Source organism: Labeo rohita, chromosome 23 (genome assembly GCF_022985175.1).
Source record: "Labeo rohita strain BAU-BD-2019 chromosome 23, IGBB_LRoh.1.0, whole genome shotgun sequence".
NCBI lineage: Eukaryota > Metazoa > Chordata > Actinopteri > Cypriniformes > Cyprinidae > Labeo > Labeo rohita.
The window spans coordinates 13,754,000-13,769,604 of NC_066891.1; the positions used below are offsets into that span (position 1 = coordinate 13,754,000).

A 15,605-nucleotide genomic window follows, 5' to 3' on the forward strand; every position below is an offset into this window, starting at 1 on the left:
AAACCACAGGTATGTTCCTGGCTGACCTGATCGAGAAGTACTTTGTGTCACCAACGTTGTTCAGGGTAATCCGTCTTGCTCGAATCGGACGTATCTTGCGTCTGATCAAAGGAGCAAAGGGCATTCGGACTTTACTGTTTGCCCTGATGATGTCACTGCCGGCCCTGTTTAATATCGGCCTCCTTTTGTTCTTGGTCATGTTTATCTTTTCTATCTTTGGCATGTCAAACTTTGCCTACGTCAAGCGGGAGTCTGGCATAGACGACATGTACAATTTCGAAACATTTGGGAATAGCATGATCTGCCTGTTCATGATAACCACCTCGGCGGGGTGGGATGGCCTTCTCGCTCCCATTCTCAACTACCCACCGGACTGTGACCCGGATAAGGAGAATCCAGGTACCTCGGTGAAAGGAGACTGCGGAAACCCTTCGGTGGGCATCTTCTTCTTCGTCATGTACATCATCGTCTCGTTCCTCATCGTGGTGAACATGTACATCGCCATCATCCTGGAGAACTTCAGCGTCGCCACGGAAGAGAGCGCCGATCCACTTTGCGAGGACGACTTTGAGTCCTTCTACGAAATCTGGGAAAAGTTTGACCCCACTGCCTCCCAGTTTATCACCTTCGCCAAGCTGGGTGACTTCGCCGACACACTGGAGCACCCGCTCCGCGTTCCCAAGCCCAACACTATAGAGCTGATCGCAATGGACCTGCCCATGGTGAGCGGCGACCGTATTCACTGCCTAGACATCCTGTTTGCCTTCACCAAACGCGTGTTGGGTGACAGCGGCGACCTGGATATGATGCGGCAACAGATGGAGGAGCGATTCATTGCTGCCAATCCTTCCAAAGTGTCTTTTGAGCCCATCACCACCACTCTGCGCCGAAAGCAGGAGCACGTGTCTGCCGGGGTCATCCAGCGTGCTTACCGTGCGCATCTTATTCGGAGAGGCTTCATCTGCAAGCGCTTGCTCAGCAGCACCAGGCTGGAGAACGGCGGGACCAATCAGGACAAGAAGGAGGGAACGCCTTCCACTGCCTCGCTGCCGTCCTACGACAGCGTGACCAAACCCGAGAAGGAGAAACTGGAGGAGAGCGAAGGCAAAGAGGGCAAAAACCAAAAAGATGTCAAGGAGTCCAAGTGTTAGGAACGACGAGGACCGAACTGTTGAGTCCAGACTGAAACTATCTATTCCAACAAATGTATAAAAAATCATTTGCAACAAAAAAAACACAGAAATCTTTGGGGAACAAGGTTGTTTACAGACAACAAATGCACCGGTGCAACAGGAAAGCAGCTTGGTTTTTACAGATTTAACGATGACCAAACCAACTTATGAGCTTACTGTCTTAATTTGTGCTCCATGACCAAGATTTTACTCTTTCGACTGCGAGGAGAAACAAAACAGTGATCTGTGGCAGACATCTTTGATAGGGACCACCTGCCATAGGACAAACAAAGCAAGCTCATAAGCTGGATTCCTTTGCACCACCATGCGTGGAGTTCAGCATTCCTCTGCTATGGACATCCCTTTCAAACACTACACTGCCGAAATCCCACGGAAACCTCCCGCTCATCCCAGGAGGGATTCTGGGATGTTGTATTGTAACCATAGGAGAACCAGTAATAACGACGTTAACTCAATCATGTGGAGTGTCCGTGGAACAAAAAAAGAACAAAAAAACAAAACAGAACATTATGCAAGGGTTTTCAGTTGTTGTGATGAATCTCTCACCTTATTTGACCCACAAAAAGTAGGGGAAAAAGTTCAGCCCATGTCATTCATCTCGTCATCATCTCTTTGTTATACTTGCAGAAAAAAGACATTTTATACATGGGCTTTCACATCGATATCGGGTTGGGGATTTATCAGGGTTTCGACTTGGGCTGAAAGGGACTTACTCAGACTGAGTTCCTGGTAAATAAATAATTACTTGTGCTCGTTCAATGCATAGAAATGACTTGCATGGTGGCATGTTTTGATCAGGAATCATGCATGTATAATCATAGTCCACTTGACACTGCTACTCAAACCACATCAGTGGCTTGACCATACATTCGATACTGTCCACTAGTTATCAAATTAATAGATATAGCTGGGAAATGATTGGTCAATAGCAGCATATTTAACTACTGGCTATGACAAGTATATTTATACTTACCCCTCGTAAAGCTTGCTTCCTGATTAACTGATTCTCACACCATGCGTCACGTGCGTACTTTGAGGTGGTCGAGCAAAGCCGTTGCTTCGTTCGGATACACAACGTGCACATTCGCAACACCCGCAAGGGTGCTTCACTGCCCTGGACTTGAGGAAAACTCGAAATTTGGAGAAACGATTACACTCTAAACAAATCTTGGACTCATAAACCTTGATTTGCTTTTTTGCACCAGCAATATAATTCAACTGCCCCTCAATGTGCAGCTGAGGCTCCGTAGGGCCTTCAAATAGATCTTCAAAAGGTTTAGCCACCATGCCATTTAAACCCTTACAATGCTTTGTCAGGCCTAGGTGGGAGGCCACCTCTTCGATTTTCCTGGAGTTACTTGTCTTCATGTCAGCACATCCTCATGTTTACCATTTATAAAGAGGTTGTCAGTTGTGTTAGCATCTTGTTTCGTGTTGAGGAAAGCACTCGAGTAGCCATTTTGAATGCATCCTGTAGACATGTAATAGCTTTCTCCCTGTCGAATGAAAAAAGTGACTGATGTATATTTGGTATAGCTTGGATTATACATGTAAACTGGCCTTACGCAGAAGGGAAACTAGGAAGGCGGCACTTTTAGAATGACGTGATGGGTACTTGTGTTGTCTGATAGCATGCGGATGATCTTAGCCAGTGATGGTGATACTACAGATTGGCTCGTTGCTACCTCCAGAGCAAACTGCCATCCCTTCTTGCTCTGGGCGCAATCGTAGTTGATTCAGTTGCAGTATTTTGAGTATCGTTTCATTACCTCTCCTAGTCGGGAAGGACGAATGCTTATCTGGTGTGGGCTAGCCCAGTGGAAGATAACATAATCTCAAACTGCTGGGTCAGTAGACATACGCCACCAGAGCCGGAGTGCGGGAGAGCACGCCAGTTTACAAACCCACTTCCTCTACTTTTCAGACCTGTAGGTCTGCTTACTGCCTGAGATCTGTAAATCAGCGTGGGTGCTGTGGACTTAAACCAAATGAAGCCTGGTGAAACACTTAGACTACCGTGTAGTTTTCCCCCCCGAGAACTCCCATTTTAGTTCAGATGTGAAATGAAAACACTCTCACTGACTGTATGACAAGTTAATGTATCATTCAATGTACAGGAGGGGGCTATGATGTACATGGCACAATTGCTGAAAAGAATGAACTTTTTGAGGAAAACTATAAGCATTGTAATATATTATTTTCTTTTAAATGGCATGCTTTGTTGTGGGTTTTGTAAATACAGAATTTTAAAAAATTACTGCTATTAATCGAATAATAAATTATAACGATGATATAGAATGGCTTCCAGCTGATGCCCTTGTCACCTATTTGAATTTTTGGTTTGTTTTTTTCTAACACATTTCACTTTTATTAAAAGGAATTGAATGAGATGTATCAAGAATACTCTATTATACAAAGAATATATGTATACGTGTATACTATATGTATGACAGAATACATATAATATACATTTAATATGTATGAAAGGATATACAAATGAGCACTGTAATATTTCATTTATATGCAACATGTCCAGTGGATGTCCAAAAAAAAAATTATGTTGGAGACGAACACACGCACGATTGTTATCAGCGCTGCTTGGATATTTAAACCTGATTCTGTATGACGAGAGGGTTATGCAACCAGCACACCTCTGTAACCTTGAGGTTCTGTCGACACGCATACTAACACACATTTACACGTGAATGCACATATATGCGCCGTCCTGCCTATGGACATTTTGTGGTCACCCACCCGAGCCTGAAAGTCTAAAACCGTCACAGAGCAGTTCATGTATTCTACTCTAAAGGCCTCCCTTTACCGAATACTTCAGTGGCGGTACTCGCGGGCCTGAGCGACCGTTTTGTATGCATTTCGTATCCGGTTTTTATGTGTTCAGTGGTCTGTTTCTAGTGCTACTTCACTAATTGTCGTGTGCCTTTTTCTGCATTTTCTCCATGTTCCTACATTTTCTGAATTGCATTTCACTTGCAATTTTGGAGGATGGTGCCATATTTAACGTTTAGTTGATGGTGGGGGAAAGACGGGAGAATTCAAAATGGAGCACAATGCAAATCAGGGACTATAGTCTGAACAAGGCGTCTGGTGTGTACTGCCAGAGGAACACTGAAACCAACCAAGAAAACAACAAGCCCACTTCTTCCAGATTTGATGTTCTGAAATCTTCTGATGTTCTGTTTTCTGTACTTTGTGTATCATCCACTTGGCTTGTAAAAAAACTAACAAAAAAAAAGTATAGCTTGCCTTCAGACTTTTGTGTTCTTTCCATCTTTGAAACTCACTTTTGTATCGATATTCAGTTACTGGACTTCCATTTTTAGCATGACTAATGCTTCCCATTTTGCTGAAAAGATTTCAAAAGTGCTTTTCAAACTGTTGTTTTGTTTGACACAGTGTTGTAGGAGGACATATAATGGTGTGTATGGCACAACCACTGGAACTCTTAGTAAGAACATATAAAAGATTGTCTTCATTTGAGCACGAAACTTTTTAACAATAAAGCAGCCTTCCAGTTGCACAGAGTCGTCAATGATTTTGTCCAACGTGAACAAGGAGCCACAGACACATTTAGTGCTACTACTAACACTTCATCTATTTTATTCATTCATTCATTCATTCATTTTGTAACTCTCTGCTCTTAATTTACCCAAAAATGAAAAAAGCTGGTCATTATTTGCTTATCTTATTCTACCTCTTCCAATTCTGTATGCATTTCTTTCTTCTGTGGAACACAATAAAAGCTATTTAATCAACAGGGTCCAAAAACAACGCTGGACTCTATTGACTGGACGAAAACACTTTTGAGTTCAGCAGAAGAAAGTAAGTCATCTCAAACCCGTCATTTTGTGGTTTTGTAATTGAGAATTTGACGGTATGATAAGGTTTCAAATGGGATCTGCACTAATAACGTGGACTTCTAAATGAGCATCACTGCAGATTGTGGCAAGAAATGCTCCTCTGTCCATCTAGTAAGTCATGGTTTAGCAGAGAGATCAATAGAAAGCTATTAGCTGTGAGCTTAAGTATCAATGACACTCATCTGACTTGGTTCACCTTCTAACCTCAGGGGGGTTGCATCCTGACTGCTAGCTTTTGGTTGAATTGATTTGCACTTTTACCAGTATAGCATTGGTTGAAGGATTAGTTCAGCCAATAATGAAAATACAGTTATCATTTACTCTCCCTTGTGTTGCTTTCTTCTGTGTGACCTCGAAAGTAGACAAATTTGAATAACGTATTTCATTCTTTTCCTTAGAATTACAGTAAATGGGGACTGAAGCTTTCAGAGTTAAAAAAAGCATTATATTGCAAACCATCTGAAGCCACACAATAGCTTTGAGAAACGGTAAAATGAGTTGTTGATCTTGAGATGGTTCTTTACCAGGGAAAAGATCATTTTAATTAATTGTAGTAAATTCACATCCTCAACAACTTGACTCTGAAAAAAAATCTAGTCGCTAATTTTAAACGTGCAATTTCTAGGCCTGGAAAAGTCATGAAACTCTATGGGCATTCTTTTTGTAGTTACAGTATGTCAAGCTCTAAAATATGTTGTGCGAGAAACCGTTTTAGCACAAATTACTAAAAAATATATATATAGATAGATAGATACAGTAGATTTTTAATGCTTCTGCTCACCAAGCCTGGGTTTATTTGATTCACAGTACAGCAAAAACAGTACAATTGTTAATTTATTTATTTATTTATTTTTATTTTTTTACTATTTAAAATTGCTTTTCTATTTGAATAGATTTAAAAAATATAATTTATTCCTGTGATCAAAGCTAAATTTTCAGCATCATTGCCTTCAGTGTCACTTAAGAAATCATTCTAATATGCTGATTTGCTTATCAAAAGAAACATTTATTATTATTATAATTAATTATTATCATTATCATCAATATATAAAACAGCTGACTAAATTTTTTCTGGATTTTTTTTTTATGAATAGAAGATCCAAAAATCAGCATTTATCTGAAATAAACAATCTTTTGTAACATTATACACTACCGTTCAAAAGCTTGGAGTTTGTTTTTTTTCTTTTTTTTTTTTTAGCAAGGATACTTTAAATTGATCAAAAGTGATGATAAATACAATTATAATGTTACAAAAGATTTGTATTTCAGATAAATGCCTGTACTGAACTTCTTTTCATCAAAGAAGCCTAAAACAATTTCCAGCTGTTTTCAACATAATAATAATAATAATAATAATAAATGTTTTTAATTAGCAAATCAGAATATTAGAATGATTTCTGAAGGATCATGTGACTGGAGTAATGATGCTTAAAAAATGCTTTGAAATGAGGAGAATAAATTATTTTAAAATATATTCAAATAGAAAGCAGTTATTTTAAATAGTAAAGATATTTCAAAATCTTACTGTTTTGCTGTACTTTTGGATCAAATAAATGCAGGCTTGATGAGCAGAAGAGACTTCTTTAAAAAATATTAAAAATCTTACTGATAAAAAAAAAAACTTTTGACTGGCAGTGTAGTCAATCATGAACAACTGGAAAATTTAAAAGAGTATATATATATCTTTTTTTTTCTCCCTCTCTTTTCAGTAAATGAGTTAATTTTCAACCTGTTTGTCTCAAAATGGATCGTATGGCTTCAGAATATTTGGGTATTTAGTGAACAAGTCAGATGGATTTTTATGATGCTTTTATGTTATTTTAAAGCTTGACAGTGCCAATCCTCATTCATTTATATTTCAAAAATTACCAGAATGTTCTTGACATTAAACAGTTTTTGCTCCTTGGGAGAAAGTAAGTCAGAATGTTCATTTTTGGGATCCGTTGCCTTTAAAAGAAGATGCCAGAAAGAAAAAGGACGAAAATACACCGAAGCAAAACAGAAAGAAGCGTGGGCGTTGTAAAGCGCTCATATTCGATCATAAATGTTTCTACCTTTTCCTCCATTTCACAGCTGAGCGGGATTGTGTCCCTGCTCCCTTTTCTGCAAGTCACATGGCTAGATTTGCTTCCCTCCTTTTACTCTTATCGCCAAACCTTACGACGCATGATATCCCACCCCCATCCCCTCCGTGCACCAGCCACGCATGGTAGGGACCTGGTCTTTATCTTAAAATGTCTGTCTCACCACCCCCCCGTTTCGGTATGTGCGAGGCGAGGTGGAGACGGAGCGGGGAAGACAGAGAGGAGAGAGGGTGCGGCGGAGCACTGCAGTGCAGATAAATGAATGCACCACTGGTGGCTGAGTCAGCAGCCCACTCCCAGTTTGGCCCATTGCCTGCACCAACAGTGTCTGAAGAGAAACAACATGCATGCAGTCAACACATACAGTCAATATGTCTCCTGCCTGATCGAAGACGCACCGAATGTTTTGCTTCCGATGTATCGAATTACTTGGAAGCTTACGGGCTCGACCTGATTCTTGCATGATCTTACATGCACAAAAGTAAATAGAACCTCTTCATTTCAGACTGTTTTGTTTTTAAGATCAGGGCTGCATGTTCAGTCACCATAGCTATTTATTCAAAACAGATGACTGTTATTTTTTTTTCTCCCCTGTCGATCTGTTATTCCGTAAACTACAAACCAGCTGCTTTGATTCATGGTCTGTTGCTGTCAGACGCCACCTATAAAGAGAGTCTATTGAATCAATGAAGGGGGGGTGGGGGGTGGTTGGGGGGGGGGGGTATATCACTGTCAAGTCACCCCCATATCCACCAATCGGAGAAGCCACGACGCTTCTCGAACTCCACCACCTGAGCAGCATGACAACACTGGAACTACAAACATAATGGAGAAACAACAGGATGGTGCTGCTGGATGTTGTGGGTATTGTAGGCGTATTAGTGCTAAATTTATGTCACAGTGTTCTTGAATGTCCAAATAATTACTTAAACCAGTGACACACTACAGACTGCAAGACTGAATTATATTCACTTATTACTGTAGGCATATAGTGCTAAATTTACGTCACATTGTTCCTGAAATGTCTAAATAATTACTTAAACCAGTGACACACTACAGACTGCAAGACTGGATCAAATTCATTATTACTCTGAACTCATATTTAGCCTGTTAATTTCTATAAATTATTATCCTTCAGGAAGAACGATAAATCATTCTTGCTTTTTTGAATGTTTGGATGAATTTATACTGTGACTATATATTTATACTGTGATGTATAAGGATATGAGGAGTTTATTTGCAAAAACAACTTTTTTTATTATCTTATGTTTTTATTGTGTTAGTTAGCTGTATTTTTTTTTTTTTTTACTTAATTAAAATAACTCCACTGCAGTTTGACTGAGATTATTTGGAACGCACAATGAAAAAACATGATTTTTGCAAATTAACTCTATATATAGGCGTATAGATTGTAGGATTTGATTGTGTTTCTTACAAAAGATTGCTAGACGCATTGCACATTTAATAAAGCTGCAGCTGGAGAACTGGTTCAGGCAGCATTTGTTTGAATTATAACAACCTTCTTGCCTTCAAATGTGATTTTCTATACAAATTTAAATCACATATACACTACTTGCATGTATATAAAAGTAGGAACTGATTTTAGACTTTGAAACCCACAATTAAAGAGCTTGAAAATATAGTATGTTGCTTGTACATCACCAGATTTTTTGTTTTTTAAAAGAAGTCTCTTCTGCTCACCAAGCCTGCGTTTATTTGATCCAAAGTACAGCAAAAACAGTAAAATTGTGAAATATTTTTACTATTTAAAATAACTGTTTTCTATTTGAATGTATTTTAAAATGTGAATTATTCCTAAATTTTCAGCATCATTACTCCAGTCTTCAATGTCACAAGATCCTTCAGAAATAATTCTAATATGCTGATTTGCTGTTCAGGAAACATTTATTATTATTATTGTCATTATTATTATTAATTAAAACAGCTGTACTTTTTTCAGAATTCTTTGATGAATCGAAAGATGCAAAGATGAGCGTTTATCTGAAATAAAAAGGTTTTGTAACATTATACACTATACCATTCAAAAGCTTGGAGTCAGTTTTCTATTTTAATGATTATTCTTTTAATAGAACGTAATACTTATTTAGCAAGGATGCCTTAAATTAATCAAAAGTGATGATAAAAACATTTATAATGTTACAAAAAATTCTATTTCAGATAATGCTGTTCACAGGAATAAATTACATTTTAAATTACATTCAAATAGAAAACTTGTAAGAAAAATTGTGCTGTGTTTGCTGTGCTTTTGTACAAATAAATGCATGCTTGGTGAGCAGAAGAGACTTCTTTAAAAAACATTAAAAATCTTGACTGGTAGTGTATGTGTCAGTCTTGCGTCATTTAAGTTAATATTTGTTATTTGTAAGTAAATATTTAATTATTAGCATTAATAACGTAAAAATATTTTCTTTGAACGTCATGTGTGACAACATTTGTGAGTGCTAATAAATCCGTTTTGAAGTAAAGCGCTCCAGCTAGTGGTGGCTAACGTAACTGCATTCTTCATATTTTACTAAAATGGTGTGAAAAGGCAGTTTTGTTGGTACTAACATACTAAAATACTATAATAAATGCTACTGTTTCTGATAGAAATCTCAAAATAATGAAACTACGTTAGTACTTTAAGTATTCTTTAGTACTGTAGTGTTTTGTAGTGTGATGGCATAGAAATCTACTTTAGTTCTAATAAATAAATAGTAAATAAATACAATTTTTATGCTAATACAATATTTTACATTTTAAAATATTACTATATTTCTAAACAACTGCATTCAAGTGACAATTAATTACATTTTGTTGATTTAATGCAGAAGTTCTCTCATGATTTGCGGCTGTACACTGTAAAAAATAAAAAACACAATTTGTTGAGTCAGCTTAAAATAATTTGTTACCCTGCTGCCTTAAAATTTTAAGTTCAGTCAACTACAATAAGTTTAGTCAACTTTAAATGTTAAGTTGTACTAAGTAATAACTTAGATATTTGTGTTTGCTAAAGTTAACAGATGGGTAAGTAACCCAGCTGTCTTAAAATTTTAAGTTGATTCAACTCAAATATCTAAGTTGTCACATAGTATAATTTAACATTTCAAGTTAAATAAACATTTTTTGAGTTGACTGACCTTAAAATTTTAAGGCAGCCAGCTTACAAATTATTTTAAGTTGACTCAACAAATTGTTTTTTACAGTGTACATTGGGTGTTTTCCCTTAAAACATCACAGCTATGTGATCTGTTGTCAAATATTGGGTTAAATGTGGTGAATGTGCTTGATTCTCCATGTTGTAGGACAAATAGCCTACTGTACAACATGTTGCAACACCTCCAGTTCCGTATTCATATGGGGAAATGAAATGGTAAATGCTATAGATGTTTTCTGTAAAGGAGACCACTGCTTTTTCATTAAGTGTGATAAAACATCTTGGCATTCTTGTTGTACACTTTACTGTTTACGTTTTTTTTTTTTTTTTAATTTAATTTATTTATTTTAGTTTTTTCTTGTATACCAGTTATTTAAATTTAGGTTACTGGCGAGGATCCTCCATGAACTTTTCAACTTGAAATACCACAGTGTATGTGTAACGTCTTTCAGACAGCTGCACAGCAGATGCCATCAAGTACCAAGTCTGGTCCTGAGTGGACACATGACTCTTCATTACATTTCTTCTGATATTTTCAAGTTAACGTTGCAAAAATATTTGACTATTAGCATGAAGTCTGTTCTTCTTCCCAAATTAGGATCACCTACTTTAGGCAGGAAGACACTGATGTAAAAAGCATACAAACACAGAAACATGCTAAAAAGATAAAGTAAATCAGAAACATATGGGTTGATCTAGTTTAACTTAGCCACTGAATATACATTAAAGAAGACCAGTTATACAATTACTGTAGCATTCTATCTATTAATTTTGTCTGTATTTCTACAACACACAATTACAGCTAGAGAAAAAGACCAAGCAAGTGAGGAGAAATTGATTTTGGACCGTAAAGGCAGAGGATAACATTTTCCGGGAAGTTAAATGCAGCTGTCCAGTCACAATGCCAATTTGTAGACCAATCTGAAAAGGGTAATTTACCATGAGTTCCCTTAAGATTTTCTTTTGGATTTTAGAATAGAATTTTTGCAATTCTTTGAATTTGAATCATGAGCACAGGAAGTCTGTGGTCAGCAATGGAGACATTAAAGTGTCACTGCTACACGTGAACTATGAGCAGACAACGTCAATTTTTGTGCTCATTGTTTGCAATATATATATATATATATATATATACACATATATATATAATTTATTTAATAAAGAATATGACTTTTCCAAAAGAAAAGTACTTGTTTTGTGGTCCAGGGTCACATATATTATTGATCTGTTTTGTTTAGGAAAATGTTATATTTATCAGACCAAATGGAGTAAAGTCAAAACCTAATTTTACTCATTTTCAAACAAAGTAAAATGAAGTTTATTAGGAATCTGTAAAGTTCTGTTGAAAAAAGATGGCAAAAACATGTTTGAATATTAACAGCCATTGTTTTCCATCAAAGCAAAGCGTAAATATTATTGTAGTTGCCATCAGTGACGATCTTTAAATTTTAAAAACGTTTTTCCCCATCTGCAGATGAGTCACATGACATGAAGTACAGATGGCAGCGTCAAATCACGTGTTGCGCAAACGAAGCAATAGGAAATGAATGGGAACGCGAACGGATAATTCTCTCCAGGTGCAGACCACCTTGATTCCATCGCACAATGCTAAAAGTACCATGGTAAACATATTTTCTACCCAAACCCAACCAATACTACTGTTAAAACAACAAAATATAGTACTTTAACAAAGGTTTTTGTCTGTTAGGAACTGTTAGAAAGTCGACTCTTGGATACCTGTTTACCTTCCATGATTAGTAATTATTATGACAGAAACATGACAACAGCGAATTTGATGGTGGGAATGTTATGAGACAAAAGTTTAAGTTTATTTAGATGAAAACAATAACAAGGACAAGCCTATACAGAAGGCCTATATCTGTTTTAGTATCTTTGGTAATCCATGTAAAACTCCCACAAGGGGGCGTTATTTAGCTGATAATATTTTAAAGCTAATGCTTATGTTAGTAACACAATGTAATAACTTTTTCGCACTTACTAAATTATTATTGTTATTATTTTGAAATTTTGCATTAACATTTAAATAGTGTAAAGCCGGTTATTTTATATAAGCGAGGTTATATGACTAAGGTTTTTCAACCATGTATTTGTCATTAGAGTAAAGCGATGTCAGTTCATTTAAATACCTTAAGATGGCACAGTTTCTCCTTTACGCTATCTGTACGATTCTACTTCACTATCTGTCCCACTTGTCCAGTCAAGGCACAGTACTTAATGACTGGTTCAAATTCATGAGTTATTACAGTAAACGTAGAGCTGGAAAAGTGTATGCCAAATCGTCATGGATGTTTAATTCATCTCGTGAATTATTTAGTGCATTTCCTCCATTGTCTTGTTCCCCAGTAAAAGTCATAGTTGACCACTGGTTGAGGTTTTAATTAGTAATGATTTTTTTTTTTTTCATGGTGTATTTCCAATATGTATCTAAAAGAATGTTTTGCAATGCACTTGTACGCATTATTGTTCTTGTGCTTGTATTTACGTTCATGTCTGTTGCATTTGTGTGTGTGTGTGTGTGTGTGTGTGTGTGTGAGAGAGAGGTATAGCAATATTAGCACGCGGCGCCTGGATGTCCTTGCTAGATTTGTAATAAGCAGACTGCATGTATTATTCAGGGCAGTGTGGACAGGTCCCACTCTGCTCCATGCTCTCTCGTCCTGGCCCGTCCCCCAGGGACTGGATGCCTAAATTACTATTTCTATTTGATATATTCCCATAGCCCAGCCCTTAAAATGCATGGGGAGAGAATGGTGTGTTGCGTGGGGGTCACTATGTAGCGGTCACTCTGTGGAAGTCAGAGGTGAGCTAGTGGATACAGATTTATGTATTCATTCCTGTGATATCATAAAACAGCAATGTCACCTTTCTGTGAGTATGCTGATCTGAATAGGTCAGAAAGGGAAATTTTGTTTGATTGAATTGTGCCCACATTTTATTTTCTTATTGAATCTTCTTGAATCTCAAATCTGATGTTGTCATGTTTGGTATGTGGTTGGTGGCTATTTATTTTATTATTCTAATCTATTAACTGTTTTAAAAATCTACACATGCTCTTGCTAAGTTCTTGAAATGTACTCATGTTATTTATGATATTCAATTATATTCATGTTTTTTTGATAAAATGTATACGTTTATTTGGTAAAGTTTCAATTTAAAATGTTACGAATGCTACTTAAGGCCCAAGCAAGCACCAATAGTGTGAAGACCCTCTTGAAATAATTGATTGTTTTTTTTTTTTTTTTTTAAGTCTAGGGTTTAATTTTTTTTTAAATATTAAGAGTATAATATTTTTTAAAAATGTATTATAAATATCATTATGCTTTTGGTATATAAAATTTTACAATCTAAGCTAACCTTGCCTTTCATAAAAGGTCAAATTATCTGATACTAAACAGTATAATTCACCTGGATACAGTCCAAAGTACAGCAAAAACAGTACAATTTCTAAATATTTTTACTATTTAAAATAACTGTTTTGCATTTGAATATATTTTAAAATGTAATTTATTCCTGTGATTTCAAAGCTGAATTTTTAGCATCATTACTAGAGTCACATGATCCTTCAGAAATCATTCTAATATTCTGATTTGCTGATTAAAAACATTTATTATTGTTATTATTGTTGTTGTTGTTGTTGTTATTATTATGTTGAAAACAGTTAAGTAGAAGTTTTTTCAGGTTTCTTTGATGAACAGAAAGTTTAGAAGAACAGCATTTATCTAAAATAGAATTTTTTTGTAAGATTATGAATGTCTTTATCAACACTTTTGATCAATTTAAAGCATCCTTGCTAAATAAAAGTATCAATTTCTATAATTTCTTTTAAAAAAGAAATACAAATAAAATAAAATAAAAAATAAAAATGGTATGGCGTATAATGTTACAAAAGCTTTTTATTTCTTTTTATTAAATGCTGATAATGTACTCAATTGTTCTAAATATTGCTTATCATAATGATGATGATAAATGTTTCTTGAACAGCAAATCAGCATATTACAATAATTTCTAAAGGATCTTGTGACACTGAAGACTGGAGAAATGATGCTGAAAATTTAGATTTGGTTACAGGAATAAATTACATTTTAAAATATAGAAAACAGTTATTTTGAATAGTAAAAATATTTCACAATATTACTGCTTTTGCTGTATTTTACTTTGAATAAATGCAGGCTTGGTGAGCTGAATAGACTTCTTTAAAAGCATAAAATCTTACTGTCCAAAATCTTTTGACTGGTAGTGTACATAGTTATTAAATAATTTGTTTTATTTGTTATTGCATTTTGCAATCTAAGCCACTCATTTTTGGCCCAAAAGAAACCATTATTTTTTAATCTTTCATGTGTTGAGGCAGCCCTGAAAAAAGATACAGCTCCTTTTCAAGTAAACATGTTTTAGAGCCTGGAGTAGTTTCATTGGTTCTCTCCAGATGCTGTTTCATGGCCAGAGCTGTGAGCTAATTACACCTTTGTTGCTAATGTTCCTGCCAATAAACACTGTAACTGAGGTCAATAGTTTAGCTGGGCCTTTTTTTCTCCATTTATTTGGCCTGTTAATGATAGGATATCAGATTCCGATCTCTTTTTCCTGTGGTGGCCCCTCTTCGCTCCCCTGCTCTCTGCCATAGCCTGGAGGAGTGTGGAGCTGAGGCAAGCATCTGGGCGAAGCCTGCTGAATGGGGCCCTTTCTTGCCGAAGCCTGCGGTCCAGCGAGCACGGCAACACGCGTGCTGGCCTAGCGAGAACGGCTCCTATCATAACAGCACTTCGAGGCTCGCTTTTCACGTCTCCTCCTTCTTTCCTCCCTAAACTCACACCCTTCCTTTTCTGTCATCTCCTCCTGTTCCGTTCTCACCTTTCACCCCTCTCGCTGTCTCCCCCGGTTCAGCGGTTAAAAAACCTTCGGGTTGGATCGTGTAAATGAAACGGCGAAGATCTTGGGCAGAAAGATTTATTGAAAACCAAAGAGGCATGGTGGTCCAGGAGTCCGCCGAGGAGGTCAGATAGATGAAAATGACTTGTAATACGATCATAAAATGCGGACAATGCTTTGGAAAAGATAAAGCCTTGAATCGTTCGGATGGGGGTGGGTGCCACGTTCCACATGCAATGAGCAGCTGAACTATTGTCTCAGGTTCGAATGATCTGGCAAATGAACAGACTCACGAAGCCCTGCCTCTCACTGAAGAGCTGGTGCATTCCAAGGTCACAACTTGAAGTGAATTGGAGTAGAAAGACATTGTTAAAGGGATAGTTCACCCAAAAATGAAAATTTA

General features: G+C 36.6%; 2 protein-coding genes across 6 annotated transcripts in view; both read left to right on the top strand.

The window, feature by feature from the left end:
- The window catches only part of scn8aa (sodium channel, voltage gated, type VIII, alpha subunit a), a 76,553-nt gene extending 71,587 nt beyond the window's left edge, over positions 1-4,966 (top strand). For all 5 annotated transcript variants that reach the window (XM_051097378.1, XM_051097381.1, XM_051097377.1 and 2 more), the window contains exon 27: positions 10-4,966. In XM_051097378.1, the coding sequence (XP_050953335.1) occupies positions 10-1,151 (1,142 nt within the window). In that variant the 3' untranslated portion in view covers positions 1,152-4,966. The remainder of the gene's footprint in view (positions 1-9) is intronic.
- Positions 4,967-11,841: 6,875 nt separating this feature from the next.
- Positions 11,842-15,605, top strand: part of fignl2 (fidgetin like 2) — a 62,514-nt gene continuing 58,750 nt past the window's right edge. The window contains exon 1 of the mRNA XM_051095968.1: positions 11,842-11,934. The gene's annotated coding sequence lies outside the window, so the exon portion shown is untranslated. The remainder of the gene's footprint in view (positions 11,935-15,605) is intronic.